At 35.5% G+C, this 16,123-nt stretch overlaps 2 protein-coding genes across 3 annotated transcripts; one reads left to right on the forward strand and one right to left on the reverse strand.

The window, feature by feature from the left end:
• Positions 1 to 1,569: 1,569 nt before the first annotated feature.
• On the forward strand, positions 1,570 to 8,603 carry LOC110377063 (retinol dehydrogenase 14). 2 transcript variants are annotated; one of them, XM_021335753.3, is made up of 3 exons: positions 1,570 to 1,722; positions 7,315 to 7,608; positions 7,819 to 8,603. In XM_021335753.3, exons 2-3 carry the CDS (start codon positions 7,317 to 7,319, stop codon positions 8,550 to 8,552), a joined length of 1,026 nt encoding a protein of 341 aa, XP_021191428.3. In that variant the 5' UTR covers positions 1,570 to 1,722; positions 7,315 to 7,316; the 3' UTR covers positions 8,553 to 8,603. The 2 variants fall into 2 exon arrangements, with proteins under 2 accessions (XP_021191428.3, XP_021191429.3); XM_021335754.3 differs by lacking the exon at positions 1,570 to 1,722 and adding an exon at positions 5,090 to 5,225.
• Positions 8,604 to 9,341: 738 nt separating this feature from the next.
• LOC110377062 (uncharacterized) lies at positions 9,342 to 13,030 on the reverse strand. Its single transcript, XM_021335752.3, has 2 exons — positions 11,543 to 13,030; positions 9,342 to 11,165 (listed from the first exon to the last, which is right to left on the reverse strand). Exons 1-2 carry the CDS (start codon positions 12,734 to 12,736, stop codon positions 9,939 to 9,941), a joined length of 2,421 nt encoding a protein of 806 aa, XP_021191427.3. The 5' UTR covers positions 12,737 to 13,030; the 3' UTR covers positions 9,342 to 9,938.
• Positions 13,031 to 16,123: the final 3,093 nt, after the last annotated feature.

Genomic DNA, 16,123 nt, shown 5'->3' on the forward strand with positions numbered 1-16,123 from the left:
GGAATTAGTATTGCACATTTCACATGACGATTTTAGGTATTTCTTTAACTTTAATCTAAATTAGAATTTTTAAGTGCATGTAACCATTGCAATTATTCAACAAATTGTGTTTACGACTGTACGCTGAGTAAATGCTGACTCAAAGTTGTCTACAACGTGAATGTGCAAACTACGCAGCTACACTAATATTTACTTAGAATCGAGTTGCATTACCTACATACAGAATTTTCTGAATAAACCTGTGCAGAACTTAGGAGTAGCCACTTCAGGAATAAAATAGCCTATTCGTACCTACTCGTACCTGGCTCTTTACATACGTCCTTTGCTCATTCGATGTTTAGCTTTTTTTTATGTTAACATACAACTTTACAAGCTCGTAAAATAAATCTAATTTCTATAGGTATAAAGTCAGGTTTATAAAATTAGTTTTAACTGGAAAACTGCTGAAGTATGCTAATGTATAGTGTACCTACCTACGAATACAAGGTACCAATGTACAGAAAGTTCTATGGGCTATCTATGTACCAACACGGCAACACCTAATGCGATTCAAAGTCTGCATCATCTAGGTAAGAAGGGCTGGATGATTGAGCTTGACCGTTACGGTACCGGTACCTTACGACTTTGACTTGATCATCATGTTGTCCTATATAATATCGTCTAATGTCTAGGTAATATGATGAGGTCAACTTCAATAGCTTTCCTCTAAAATTACTTAAGAATAAAACAAATACGCTTTCCGAGGCTTCAATTACAGTACATATTTAAGGTCTATTGTTGATTTTATTCTTATTCATATCATTTATTTGTGTTCCACAAGTTTTTTCTCAATAGTGATAGAAAGCTAGTAGGTACCTAAGCTTATAGCTAGGGACAAATTATGCACCCGTTAGGGCACAGCAACATTGAGCATTGTACAATGTACATAATAAACAATTCTTACCTCTATTATACGAGTATGTATACTTAGTTAAATGTTGTAAGAAGACACTTCTATTTTTTTTTTTCTTATAAATGAAAACCTGGGCTTATAATTAAACCTCGTTTCTAATTAATCAGCTAAGTAATTGATTGACCCCGCTACACACATCGATGTTTTTGTTCTAAACTGAAGAAGCTCTAAATGCTGTGTTACATGGAAAGCTATGCGTGCGATACACTCAACAAAGAAAGTTATATTTATTTATCTGCACATAAGTGAGCAGCGGATTTGTTAGGCATGTAAAATCGCACAGATGAGATAAACCTAGTACTAATCTAAATTATACCTACAGATCATCATCTGCCTAGCCTTCTCCCAACTACCTATATTGGGATCGGCTTCCATTTTTATCGGAAGCTAATCTCTTTATCTATATGGAACAACTGCTTATTTGACCTCCTCAAGTCATTTACCCGGGGAACCCGATACCACTTTTTGGCTTTTGACAAACCGTAACTATCTAAATTGTCAACAAAACATGCATATTATTTTCGCTATCCTCACCCTTACAACTCACGGCGTATTCTCACACTAATGTTACGACCAGCGACAAATCAAAACGCTATCTTTGACTAGCTCGCGATTTCCAGCTTGCGCTAAGCCAGCAACCTAATCAGGTATTCTATCGAAAGTTGAAAGGCAATGCTCCTCAGTTGTAATTCGACATCCGTTCAGTTCACACGCGAGTTACATTGTGTATTAGTGTCGGGAATAAATCGAAAGTTATATCGAAGAAAAAGGTAAGATTTAATTTAATTAGATTATAGTTTCTAGGGATTGTTTTACAATCGGCGTGATTAATTTTGAATAAGTATGAAAGAAGTGTTCATTTGGAGTTTTGATAAAGCTTATGTTTTATAAAATTCTCAAGCTGTGAATCTAAATTTTTGCCCTGAATTAAAAAAAAGAAGGGCCTGTCCCCTGCAGTGGGACAATTAAAAAGCTACATATGTCCACGTTCACATATCCAAGGTGCAGGACATGAGATCCTGAGTGAAAACTCCCTACTTCAGGATAAAAAGTAGCTTATGTCCTTTCCCAAGGTCTAAACTCTAAATATTTCAATAGTTTTGGTGTGAAAGCACGACAGACAAACAGGCAGAGTATTAATTATGCATTTATACTACTATTGATAAAGATAACCATTAACTTTGCTTTAAATATTCGGAACCTTTCTTTTTGATTTGCAATACCTACTTGCTATTTATTAGGTTTCAAATTGGAGCTAGATCCAGTTGGACCTCCCCCAAACTTTATTGATTCACAGTTACATTAACAGATTTTACTTAAGGCTAAATGAATTATAAAGTAGTAAGTACATTGTAACTACTCTACGGGAGACATTTTCATCAATTCCAAGCTAATAAGCTAGTTTCTTTCTACCATGAACCTCAGCTAGAAACCTTTATTCCGGCTAATCTCTCGAATATTTGATAATTAATTGTTACGATCATGCTTAATTCTCTTTAAATGTGAAAGGTAGTATGCGCCACTGGTTTTGAAGAACACCTCACGCTTTCCCTTAAATTCTAACCGTAATTTAATTGAATTAACATTTTTAATTATTAACATGGCGAATGGTCATTAAACATGTTTTTTTTTTACATTAAGTTGTAGAGTAGTAACTTTACCTACTGCTCTTTGTAATAAGGTAGGTATTACCTTTCCACATTGATGAGTAGGTATAAGTACCTATGTACGTACCATTTAAATGATCTTTATGGGCTGTTATCTTGGCAAATGCCCGAAATAATCTCCACAATCACTAACCTATTCCCTATATTCTCTAGAAGTCTAGACTAACCCTAGAATCCTAAACTGGACTCTATTATCACTGTTTTTTTTTTTAATAATGAAGAGCGTAATACTTTACAGCTCTTAGGTACACTTTTGAAGTACCAATCGATGTCCCTGACAGTTGGTTGGTTAGATGGATGAAGCTCCTTTTTTTAGAATCTTTCAAGTCTAACAACTAACACACATTAAAGATCAAGTCACACCTTTAAATCTGAACTAAGCAAAAAAACGTCCTCCTTACAACATGTAAAGAGGACATTTTTTGTTTGGCTGTAGGTACCCTTAAGGCTCCGAACCGATTAAGTACTAATCTACCTATACTCTTCTCGAATGACGTAGGATATACTTAATCCGAGAACGGAAAATAGTTTCTAAGGGACGTGGTAACTCCGAGAAACATATACAAAGACGACATTTAACATCTTGTTGCTAACTTCTAGAGTAAACTTTTGTATAGAAAGAGAAAGTAAATAGAAAAACATTAGCTTGAACACCTGCCTGCGCGTGCGTCATTCGAAGTAACAGATTGATACATCTTGAGAGGCCTTTGTAACTGTCGATACTAATTATAGCATGCGATTTCACTTGCGTCTTGTTATTATACTAGTTTTGGTGTGATCAATGATCATCTATACTAATTTATAGGAAATATTTTTTGTTAATTTGCACCCTAAAGGTTCCGATACTAGTAAATCGATTTGAAAAATTCTTTCACTGTTGGAAAGCTACACTCTTCCCGAGTAACGTAGGTTATATTTTATCCGGGTATGGGCAGTAGTTCCCACGGAGCGGGTGGAACCGCGGGAAAACGGCTTGTATTGAAATAAGATTGTATCTTTCTGCAAGTCCATAAGTTATCAATGTTTACTAGTCTGTAAAAAGCCTAAGCTTTGGGATCCCTGGGTCATAATTAAAAGTGCTTTGCCAAAATGTGTGCAGCTAGTTGGACAGTCATAAAAAGTTTAGGAAACATACCAACCTACTAAAAGGTCAAGCTCAGGTTTGATTCGTTCCGCCAACTCATCTTCTCAGCTACCTAAGAAATTCAAAGTTACGGTCACATTTGTAGAAAAACTTCGATTAAAATGTTAGTCCTATTTTTAGGACATGACCTTGCAAAAGTCCATATTATTCTGTAACAAAAAACTACATTGACTTTATCGTGACACGAATATTAATTCAGGACCAAAATAACAATACGTTTGCCTCTTCGTCATTAGGTAGGTACACTGACGACATAAAATTGCGACACTTTAAGTAGCTGCGTGCGCATTTGTTTTTAATGGGCATCGACCTTGTAGAATGTGTCGTGGGTTAATGACCTAAAAAGTTTTAATCACCTGTTCTACTTATTGAAAAGTGATAGTTTCCTCACGTTTCTTAAATCTGCAGATTTAATCACCTTGTGTAAGAGTTTTCTCAAATCATGATGTGCGAGTTTACACTCATTAAGCAACCCAAATCCTTCTAGGTACCTTTGTGCCAGCAACTGAAGGTATTAAGAAAACGTGAAAACTGGAAACATAGAGACTTGACATAGTAGACATACCGAATTGGTAGTCACCTAAAAATAGATTAATTAACTAGGTATCTACTAATTTGGGAATAACAGCGAATCAAAACTATCTGGTTCTCCCAAAACGGTCATTTAAATAGTGGTTTTAACGTAGGATGTGATTATGTGTAGATGCCATAAGCCACGTAGGTATTCTAATATAATAGAAAACAAGTTTTTTTAACGACCAAGGGCTTGGTGACACGCCTTATTTGTCACATAATGGATTTTCGACTATGGTGATCCAATGAGCAAAGTCCAAAGCATTGAGCAATGTTTGAACTTCGCTCTTTGGCACTAGTCATGTGAGGAACGGTGTTATGGGTGAGACATGAGCACAAAAAGGTGCCTAAGCCTAGATCACATTGGAGAGTATCTTTTTGCATTCAACCTTTTCTGTTTAATGCATTGAAATCTATGGTTTTTACTGTATAAAACCGTTTGATAGATTTATCCCATGCGGATAGTGTTCATATTTGAATAGCCTAGCGACTCAATTTTTAGATTTTTTGTTAATTCAATGACTTAGATATCAATAAATCATAACTGATATCGTATAAAAAATATTAGGTAACTACCTTAAAAGGGGGAAAGAATTATAATGACCACGGAAAGTTGCTTGCTCTTGTCTTGCACTTCATTTTAAACCTAATTAGAGCTAATGCTAATTGGCACTTAAGTAGGTATACTTAATACAAATTATTTTGTATAAATTAAATAGCAAAAACGACTTACTTACCAAGTACATATGGCATTGTGAACACCGCTTAACTATGATGTTAGAGTCTAACAAAGTTACAAATTATACATAATAGTTTGTGGGTTAAACCAAAGTCAAAGTTTAAGTTTTCCTCAGTTTATTAATAACAGTGCGTAATAGACAACGTCTTTGTAAGTTGAATTATTTATTTAATATTTTTCTTGCTGAGATGTTTCAATTTTATGTTTATGCAAGTGAATTTTTTTTTATTATATTGTTAACTAGCTATATTTAGAGAAAATAACCTTTCAAAGTAGAGGGTATTGGATTTGGGAAATAACTTAAACATCTCTACCTAATTCAATAAATACCTAAGTGAAGAAAACCTCGGGAAAATCTTAGTCACGAAAGAAACCATTTTCACAGATGACTTAATTATACCTTTATTAATAAATAGTTGCTTATTAGTGTTATCTAAGTATACTATATGCGAAAGTCTCTACTTACAACTTAGATATGGCTAAATCTCTCTTAGTAATTATATAACGACTGAAAGGAAGTAGATTCTTATGAATTAGTAATGGATAGCCCCAAGCCTTAATTAATAACGTTTTACATACTTAGGTACCTATGTTTGTCAGAAACTACTAAACCGATTTGAAAAATTCTTCCAGTTAAAAGATGGCTATTTGTAGAGAAAGGCTATAGGCTACCTACTTATATACGCTAGGTAGGCTTAGGTATGCTAGGCTACCAACCAACAACGTCAAATTTAAATGTTTTTGAATAGGCAATCGATATAAAACCTGAGATAAAAAACTATCGATCTGTCTTTGAACCCTAATTTAGGTACTTACTTCTAAATAATCCGAGCTCTTATAAAAATCGAAAAGGAGATCCAATGAGGCGGTGAGGGCAACTGGCTGACTCACCAAAAATGAGTTCGATCTTCATTGCAAACCTTCTTAATTTATAATAATTACTTAATAGGTAGGCAATAAATCAATTATTATTAAACACGCACGTACTAAATTCAGGTCATCCAAATTACAATTAGTGTATTTAATTAACCTGAATACAAATCAAAATAGGTGTTGCAAAGGTCATGTGACAAATATGTCGGGATCGTCGCAAATGTTACAAAACATTTCATTGTTTTTGATTTGATCATCAATAATTAGGACATGCGTGTCTTTGGTATGACTGCCAACTCTAAGTTCTAGTAGGTACCTATGTACCTAATTAATTAATAGCAATGCCTAAACTAAAAATAATTGTTAACTTTGTTTTCATAATCTCGCATTTGTGCAGTGTAAACTTTTAAAACTTTATAATCTATACTAATATTATAAAGCTGAAGAGTTTGTTTGTTTGAACGCGCTAATCTCAGGAACTACAGGTCCGATTTGAAAATTTCTTTCAGTGTTAGATAGCCCATTTATCGAGAAAGGCTATAGGCTACTTTTTATCCCGGTATGGGAAGTAGTTCCCACGGGATGCGGGTGAAACCGCTGGCAGAAGCTAGTAAAATGATAAATAAGTAATTTAATCGGTAAAGCATTGATAGTCCACATTGTTGTGACCACATTTTTCTCATTAAACACACTAACGTTGTGTATCAACCGCAACAAAATATGTTTAGTAAATTCTGAGTTTATAGGGAACAGACGAGACTCGGCGATGTCTATCAATCTACATAAATTATATCTAAGGTTAATGAATTCAGAACAAAGGTGTTGCTAATCTCATGATCACAGCACACAGGTGGTTTGTACTGCATTAGCTAATCACACGTGACTGGAATAGGTATCCACGCACATCAGTGGTACCTGTCATGCACCTTAACTCAATAGTAATAAGTACGATTTTCCTATAAAACTGTTACCACTGACCTGAAGCTGACTGTACCTAGGTACCTTGCCTATGTAATGTAACATAATGTATTGTACTGACAATGCAAGTTTACCTACACGGATGGAAGATAAACTAGATAAATCTTTCTTGAAGTGTTTATGACTGCTAGGTATAGAAGATTAATAGGTAGCTCTATCTCTGTAATGCCTAGTTACCTACCTACCTAGCCACTGTATAAGCCTAAATCATACAGCTCTGGTTGAATACCTACCTATGTGTCATGTCCACTACATTAGATTAAACATAAGCAATTCACTACACTACTCTGAACAACAGTTAATTAAATCTCCCAAGTTCCACCACACAGCCTTCCTTCACGTTTCACAACTCTTTCCGTATTCATAAATATGTATTTTTTAATTCCAGACATGATTGTCGCCGAAGCTTGGAAAGCAAGCTACCTCTACTGGGTGTTCCCGGTCCTGATCGTCGCTACGGTCTTCGCAATCCTCGGTCTTTTCGGCGTGGTCTTCGCAATCAGACTCTTCGCCAAATACACCTGTGGCCAGTTCCGAAAGCCGACCAGAATGGACGGAAAGACCGTTATTGTCACGGGTTGTACCGGCGGTATCGGGAAGGAGACTGCCAGAGAACTGGCTAAGAGAGGAGCCAGGGTCATCATGGCTTGCAGGAATTTGGAGGCGGCTGAGAAAGTCAAAGGTAAATAGAAGCCTTGCTAGAAGTTAGGTAACTTGTCTGCTTCTAAGTGTGGGACAGTGTAGAAATAGGTACTCATAACAGGAAGAACCTTACAGTTTTATTTAATCTTCTCATCTACTTACCTGACTGTAAAATTATGATTACCTATTATTCCTACTCATACATTTTGCGTAAATATACAAAAATAAAGCATCCTATTTGAATTTTCAGCGGAAATCATCGAAGACACAAAGAACACTAAAGTCATCGTCAAAAAACTGGACCTCAGTTCATTCGCGTCCATCCGCGAGTTCGCCGCCGATATCAACAAGACTGAGACCAAACTGGACGTCTTAGTTCACAACGCTGGATACGCGGACACCTTCAAAAAGAGGAAAACCGTCGACGACATCGAAATGACCATGGAGACGAACCATTATGGACCTTTCTTACTCACACATCTTCTCATTGACTTGTTGAAGAAAAGTGCTCCTTCAAGAATCGTCGTAGTCGCTTCGTCTTTATACCGTATTGGTGCCTTCAACATCGACAACCCGAACCCAGTGGATACGCTCCCAGGGTACCTGTACTACGCTTCTAAAGAAGCAAACATCCTCTTCACGAGAGAACTAGCGAGAAGACTCGAAGGGACAGGCGTGACCGTCAACTGCCTGCATCCAGGTTTAATCGAATCTGGTATCTGGAGCTCCGTGCCACCTCCATTGAGCTGGATGCTTTACCCCATCATCAAGTGTTTCTTCAAGAACCCCCAGCAAGGTTGCCAGACCACAGTCATGTTGGCAGTTGACGAGAAATTGGAGAAAGTTTCGGGAAAATACTTTTCTGACTGCAGAGAGAGTTCACTGTCAAATTCAGTCAGCAATATGACAAGAGCGAAAAAAGTCTGGGAAATTTCTGAGAAAATGGTCAAATTGGGCGAAGATGACCCTAGAATTGAAGCGTAGAAGCAAAAGTTAATAATTATGCAATTATTTATTTTCTCAGTGCTATAGCTACTATAATTATGAAAAAGTGCTTGTGCGCATAAAATTGTTGTTAAAAAGTCGCAAATGTAATTGTAATGTACTTTAATTAAAGTATTTTTTTTTTAAGAATTTGTTTTATTTTAATTTTGAATATGTCCCCAACCCGTCTTATGTAGTACTTAGGTACCAGCTACTGGCAAAATCGAGTAAATATTACAATGAACACATTTTTTATAAAATAATTTTATTTTAAAACTAGTGAGTTACACAGTTAACAGATATGGAACTAAATTACTATATTTTATGATTGAAAAGCTAGAACGATTAGAGTATTATATACAAATGTGATGTGAATGATGAAAGAATAAATATCGATGCATAGAATGGATGACATTATATAGACCAACTAGCTTCCGCCCGCGGCTTCGCCCGCGTAGAGTTCGGTTATATCGCGTTTCCAAGAGAATTCTTAAAAAGTCCGGGATAAAAGCTATACTATGTTCTTTCTCAAGGTCTATCTCGGTACCAAATTTTATTAAATCAGTTCAGTGGTTTAGACGTAAAAGCGTAGCTAGCAGACAGACAGACAGAGTTACTTTCGCTTTTATAATATTAGTAGAGATAAGGTAGCGTCTATACAAATTTATATTACTACTTATAGTAATCTGTGAAATATATTGAAAAGACAAAACAATAATTTAGGTGGACAAAAAGCCACCGACTATTATCAAACCTATTTTAAACGAAAATTAAATCCTTCAGTTTCTTTCAGTTGATAACGTTTTTTTTTTTTCAAAAAAAACGTATTATTTTAACATATTAAAAAGGACTCGGCCCGGGCCAGTCATATCTCAGTCTACATGAACACAATTTAAAATTCTACATAACTAATTCATAGAACAAGATGCTAGGTGCATGACTTGTCACTATTAATAACGCGAGAGGCATTATAAAACAAACTATTTAATTTCTTACCTAATATTTTACTCTAGGTACAGCTCAAAATTCTATGCATTTATTAAAAAAACTTGATAGATTAAAGGCACCAGGAAATAATATACTTCACTATGTGTTGCGTTTTTTTTCTTAAAAAGAGTGTCTATTGAGGTTCTTGAAGGCTCTTCTCCGTGAGACCAACTTTTTGGAACCGTGCAACTAGTGTGACGATTCATAAGAGCCTGCAAAGACCTATTTGTGATAAAAACATTTGACTTTGATGAGCAATGGTAAGAATACGATTTTACAAAAAGAATGCAACTTTTAACACTAAACTAACATACTTCTTATTCAAACATACTCTATAAGAATACTGGATTCTATATGCTATGTAACCGATTAATACTCCTTATTTTAGCTTAACATTTATTAATCTATTAAATCAAACTGATCTAAGAATGTGTGGTCTACGCCTAACGCGGTGCCGAGACTTTCCCGCGGTTTTCTACTCGGTACATCATCGTCGATCTGATCCAAGTAATCAGAGGACTTCATTGGCAGCACACTGCAACTTGGACTTAAAAGGTCTGGCAATAAAATCCTATTTGCGGTGAACACATCCACGTTCACATTGAAATTCTCCTTCTCCTCAACAATGGTTTTAAATTCATTGACGTCTTCGTTACTTCTGTCGCACGGTAAGACGCTCGCTCGAACTTTCTTGAACCTATTAATGATCTTCTCTAAAGAACTAGTTTTTCTTATCAATTGCGTATTACTTTTTGGGGTTTCAGTCTTTATTTCTTCTTTTTCCAGTATGTTCTCTTGCATTTTCGGCAAGTCTAGGTCGGCGAAACGCATTTTATTCGAGTCTTCGTCGTTGTTTAACACGACTTTATCCGGTTCAGGAGTGATGGAAATTACGGGCAAGCTTGCAGCATCAAATATTCTTCTAGTACTTTCCAATCGCATGACACCATCTGGAGTTCCATAACTATTTTCTTTATCTAAAGCTGATATACCAGAAACTTCAAGTAGAGGGCAGTCTTCTTGCATTATCGATAATTTACGTGGAACTGGAATTTTAGATCGTTTTTCTCTAGCCTCAAATAGATTTGGTGATGAATGGCTTCTGATCAGCCCAGTGCCATCATTCGAAGCCACAGATTCGTTGAACAAACCTCCTTTTTTAACTTTTATATCTGGCCTCTCTGTCTTATATTTAAACTTCTTGGAGCTGCTAGACTTTTTAGTGGACAGCAACCTCATGATCTGCTCTTTTGTGAAACCTGACGAACATTCGGCAATGGTTTCATTGTTTCTATTATTAGTTTGAGATAGAATAGACATGTTTTGTGTTGCGTTTGGACGGTCGTAGGAACTGATGCGGCAGGATATGAGGCTCTTGAGGAAGTCATCTCGTGGTTTGTGGTAGTGCGGCGCTATGAGCATGGACCGTGACTGCTGTTTAGCAAGCCCACCAGCTCTTCTCCTCAGATTAAACTGATGTTTTGATATGTTGAGTGGTGTGAAGGTGTTGAATGTGCATTGAACATGCAAGTCTTTACTCATCTTGAGTACCGACAGGTCGGGCAAAGGAGGTATTTCCGAATGTTCTTTGAGTGATATTGACCGGCTGTATGAAGTTTGTGCTGGCTGAAAAATAACACACTTAAGTTTAATATAGGAATAATTTCTACAAGAGAAATATTATTTGGCCTAACAAAAAAAATACATGCTGACAAACTATGTCAATACATCATTTCATGATTACAAAACAGCAGGTAGTAATGAATAATAATACCTTAAATGGATTTTTGCAATTTTAAAAGGCTTTTTCAAGAGCAGTCTTTTGGTGATTAAAATAAAAATCTTATTTGAAATTACACAGCACTATTACAATAATCTTATTTTAACATTGATTTATCCATAGTTATATTAGGACCATGAATATTTTAAAGCTTGCCAGTGTTTAGTCAACAATAAGATACTACTACTTGGCAAAGGCATAAAAATAGTACATTTCAGCTCACCTGCAGTCTAGCTTCAGCTTTAATTACTCTATCCAAGAGAGTTCTCATGCTTTCCACAATATGTGAATAGTTCTGTTTCGCACCATCTAGGCACTCATTAAACTTGTATATATCACCACTAAGATCAGCATCCTTCAATATAAAACTTATGGATACAAGAAAAGCTCTTATTAGATTTGGAAAACTCAATTTATCATCCCTCACTATATTTTTCAGAATGTATTTCTGTTCTGAATTCACTTGGCTTTCTAACTCTTTCGTGCAAATGTCATCTGTTTTAGGGTCATACTCTAATGTATAGGAACTCCTTTCTGCCACACCTGTATGCCTGGCTATCACCATCTCTGTGGAATTTCTTGTGTCTGTGCAAATTTTTAAAAAAGGTTCTATTTTTGAATCCCATTCACTTTCCATTCTAGTTATTTTGTTATCCAATTCAGATAGCCAGGCATTAAAGAAACTTGACGGTTTATTAACATCTTTTATGTCTAAAATAGATTGTTTTGTCAGCTCATCTACAGTATGGGTTGCCAAAAACCCATCCACTATATCATTTATGTATTTCTGTGCATTAAGTTGAGACAATTTGTTCTCCATTTGTGTAATCTTCGAACGAAACATTGCTGCTATCTTTTCCATCGCTGCCCTTTTGCTAAGATAATTAGAGAATTTACTAGATATAGATGCAGTTTCTTTCTCAACATTTTCAATAAAACCTTCTTTATAGGATCTGTAACCTTCTCTCATATCATTATAGAGCTTCCTCTGTGTGTCCTTCTTCATTTTCGTCACCAAAACTCTTTCGACAGCGAGTTGAGACATTTGAAAGATGAGCATGGTCACCTTATAGCAACCAGGGTTCACCAAGTAAGAAGACACGACTGGGGCCAGCAAACCTTTGTTGCCGTAATCACTGATGAGGATAGACAACTCATTTCTGTATGATCTTTCAGTTTTGGTATCGTATAACGGCCATGGCAATGAACTACAAGCCTGACTGTCGATTATTGACACTAAATAGTAAGACAAATGGTTGAAGGTGTTTTGCGTAGGTTTTTCTAGAGCATTCTCTTTGAATATCAACCTGTTTAAATCAGAAGGCATTTGGTGCAACTTACTGAGTATACCAAGGTTTAAAATCGTCTCTTTCTTCAATTTTACAACTAGATCCCTCTGCATTGCTACAGTAGCCATTTTAGCACTTTTTTAACAAATGCTGTTAATAACTCAATATCATAACCATTTACACACATTTGTACACATTGGTCGCGATTAAAAACATTATTTATTTAGTATTCGGATATTTTCATGAATTACAACAAACCCATAGGAATTTTTGGATTAATTTCAATTCAAATAATTCAAAAACAGGAATGTCATTTTTTCCGTTGATGCTAACTAGTGGTGGCACTCATGACTCTATGAAAATCGACTAAAAGAATACATCACAAAGAACCAGTTTTCTGGGCACGTTTCCGGAGGACAGTGATGCGGAGGAATACTTCGACGCCTGATCAATGCTCTTTTATATTATGTTTTATTTTTATATATAGTATTTTATTTTTACTTTTGTATAAAGATAGTTTGTATGAAGATAGTTTAAGTTTGTTTATTTGTATAGTGTGTACATTGTACAAAGAACTACATACATACATAATTTCTACTGCAGAGAAAAAACGCATTTAGGTGTTGTGAAAAATTACATTACAAATAAAATCGGGTTAAGAGTAGCAGGATTATAATTTTGATTCAAATTTTTACCTAAAATAACTTCAAATATATTGTTAACTAACAAATCTAGTGGAATTAAAGATGTTTGCAAAATCTTTGTTTAGAAGTTTCAAGGTAAAAATCGATTGCTTGAAAGTGACAAAAATAATCATTTAGTCGAATCTAATCTAACACAATCTTGCTTAATTTTGTCTAACACTAATTTCCGTTCAAAAACAATAGCAGTTAATTTCGAAATAAAGCATAAATAAAATAGATACCTACCTACTGAATAAATCTTACTATGAAAATCATTATAATTATAATGCAGTAAAAACTAAATGATAATTTAAACTTCAAATTAAACAAAAAAAAATAAGTTTTACGTTAGCAATAACGATTGTAAATGTTAATCACGACGTCACTCATTGACATATATTCTAGCGATAGACAAGAACATCCATACAAATAATTTACCCGCTTATGTCGTCTGTTGACATCTCGTTGACGTATTGTGACATGTAGTCATCCTCATTGATGTTAATTGCTGAAGTGTCGCTCGTATTTTGCCTACATTTTTCATTACTCAAAAAGTTTTTATCTAAGTGAATTCAAAATCATATAATATATCAAAAAGTTTATTTATACCTAATTGAATGCAAAATCATGTAATATATTAAAACCAGGAACTTATTTTTAGAGTTTTTAATATTAATTACGATGTTTTTTTTCTTAAGAATCAAATTGACAATGGGCTATCACAAATTTTCGCGAATTTAATTATTTTTACCCGACTGCCAAAGAAGGAGGGTAATGTTTTTCGAGTGTATGTAAGTATGTATGTATGTATGTATGTCTGTTCCTTTGTGACCTCCTGTAGCCTAAACGGCTTGATGGATTTTGATGTATGAGGTATCGTTAGATTTGTCTTGATTACGGGAGTGTCATAGGATACATTTTATCCTAAAAGTCCCACGGGATATTTTTTCTAAATTTCCCTTTAAAAAAATATGTATGCGGTATCATTAGATTCATTTCAATCACGGGAGTAATAATTAATATAGGATACGTTTTTTCTCAAAATTCCCACGGGAACATGTTAATTCTGCGTCAACGCAAAGCAACTCATGCGTTAGCAAGCAAAAAGATAGGGCGTGGCCTGGCATGCGGCGCGCGGCGCGGTGCGGAGGGGGATATGCTCGAGTATACAGCCCGAATGCGGGCACACGCATAAGGGCACACGTCGTTGACGGTCTTCAGCAGTAATGACTCACCTAATTCTTTTTCTTCTTCACTACCAACAGTCCAGATTGGCGGTAAATTTATGTTGCGGAGTAACATCACTCGTAATCTAAAGCCAAATGTCGTCGAAATAATTTAAAATGGTACTTACATATACATAGTCTTCTACATCTACAACATTTTCGTTAAATAAAAACAGCTAAAAAGTTATAAATAAAAGAATTATTATTAAAAAAACAAAATACCCGACTGCACACTAAAAAAAGAGTAAAACAAGCCCCACAATAATATTTAATTTATAAATATTGATGGAAAGCATCGCAGGCGGGGACCACCTTGACCGCCACCAACGAAAATTCTGCTAAATGGTGCACAACCGAAATGACTATAAATAAGCCTCTGTTGGTCCCCGCCTGCGATGCTTTCCATCAATATTTATAAATTAAATATTATTGTGGGGCTTGTTTTACTCTTTTTTTAGTGTGCAGTCGGGTATTTTGTTTTTTTTAATAATAATTCTTTTTTCTTGAAAGTAAGAACATACCATGACAAAGTGAAGTCTGTTTTCATTGATATTTTACCTACTGCCAGTTTTATGGCACATCTGTTTCTGCACGATTTTCTTAATCCATAATTTAAGATGGCGGGCGGGAACAAATTAATGCATATTTGTAAAATTGAATTATAAATGAAAAGTATGATATACAAGCGTTGTAATAGCATGAACAGCGTGTAATTTTACTAACTTGACTCTCGAATAGTTTTTATGTGTAAGTTTATACCTTGATATGTATTTTCTATTTTATAATTGTCGTTTCATAGACATCCATCTGACGCAGGCGTCAAAATCGCTCTGATTTGCCATTTTGGGCACTGCATAGTCTGCACTGCAGTTCAGTGTGGTAAGCTTTTTGTTCGGAACGTTCTATCTAGTACGTAGTACATATATATCGATGACGTCACTGATCAGTCACAATAACGTCAAACTCGAACCAAAATTGTTTTTATTATGCTCCTGCTCCACCTGCGTTAGCGTTAACGTTAATGTCAATGGCCAACTACACGTTACTTATAGCATTAAAAATGCGTGTTGGCTACACTTACGCAAAGAGTTAATCCCTCATGAAGTAACGCGTTAACATACATTAAAGAGATTAAACTCAGACACACAAAATAATTCTAAAAACTAAAGCTTTCTCATTTGACCATTCCATTATCGTGCTCGTAAAATGCAGTTACAACTTAAACAAAGTATCTACACTCGTCCTTGCATGCGTGCAATGAGATGGCATTAATGTAGCCAACATCACTTAGCGCTATAAGCTACGCACTAAAACCCTTTGATTCGTCCAAAAAACCGACACCCGAGTTATCGCTTAACGTTTAATGCTATTTATATTGCCATTAGTATAAATTGACATTAAAACGTTGGCCACATCTGCGTAATGCCAAAATTTAACGCGTTAAGACGCAGGTGGAGCAGTAGCATTAAGCTATTGCATAGCTTCTATCGTAGGCCTTGAGCGCGGAGACCAAATCCAGAAATTCCGTAACGAAAAAACCTCACGCTCCCCACTCCGACGGGCACGGAGGTGTGGCTTGAAGGCCATGCATGCATACTGCATAGCA

This window comes from Helicoverpa armigera, chromosome 21, assembly GCF_030705265.1.
Source record: "Helicoverpa armigera isolate CAAS_96S chromosome 21, ASM3070526v1, whole genome shotgun sequence".
Lineage (NCBI taxonomy): Eukaryota > Metazoa > Arthropoda > Insecta > Lepidoptera > Noctuidae > Helicoverpa > Helicoverpa armigera.

What these genes read in the sequence shown, in the direction of transcription:
- LOC110377063 (XM_021335753.3), top strand. Translation starts at nt 7,317, where the DNA reads ATGATTGTCGCCGAAGCTTGGAAAGCAAGCTACCTCTACTGGGTGTTC. An exon ending in GGCGGCTGAGAAAGTCAAAG is followed by an intron (nt 7,609 to 7,818) that starts GTAAATAGAAGC and finishes TTGAATTTTCAG; the next exon opens with CGGAAATCATCGAAGACACA.
- LOC110377062 (XM_021335752.3), bottom strand. Translation starts at nt 12,736, where the DNA reads ATGGCTACTGTAGCAATGCAGAGGGATCTAGTTGTAAAATTGAAGAAA. An exon ending in AAGCTGAAGCTAGACTGCAG is followed by an intron (nt 11,166 to 11,542) that starts GTGAGCTGAAAT and finishes GTTATTTTTCAG; the next exon opens with CCAGCACAAACTTCATACAG.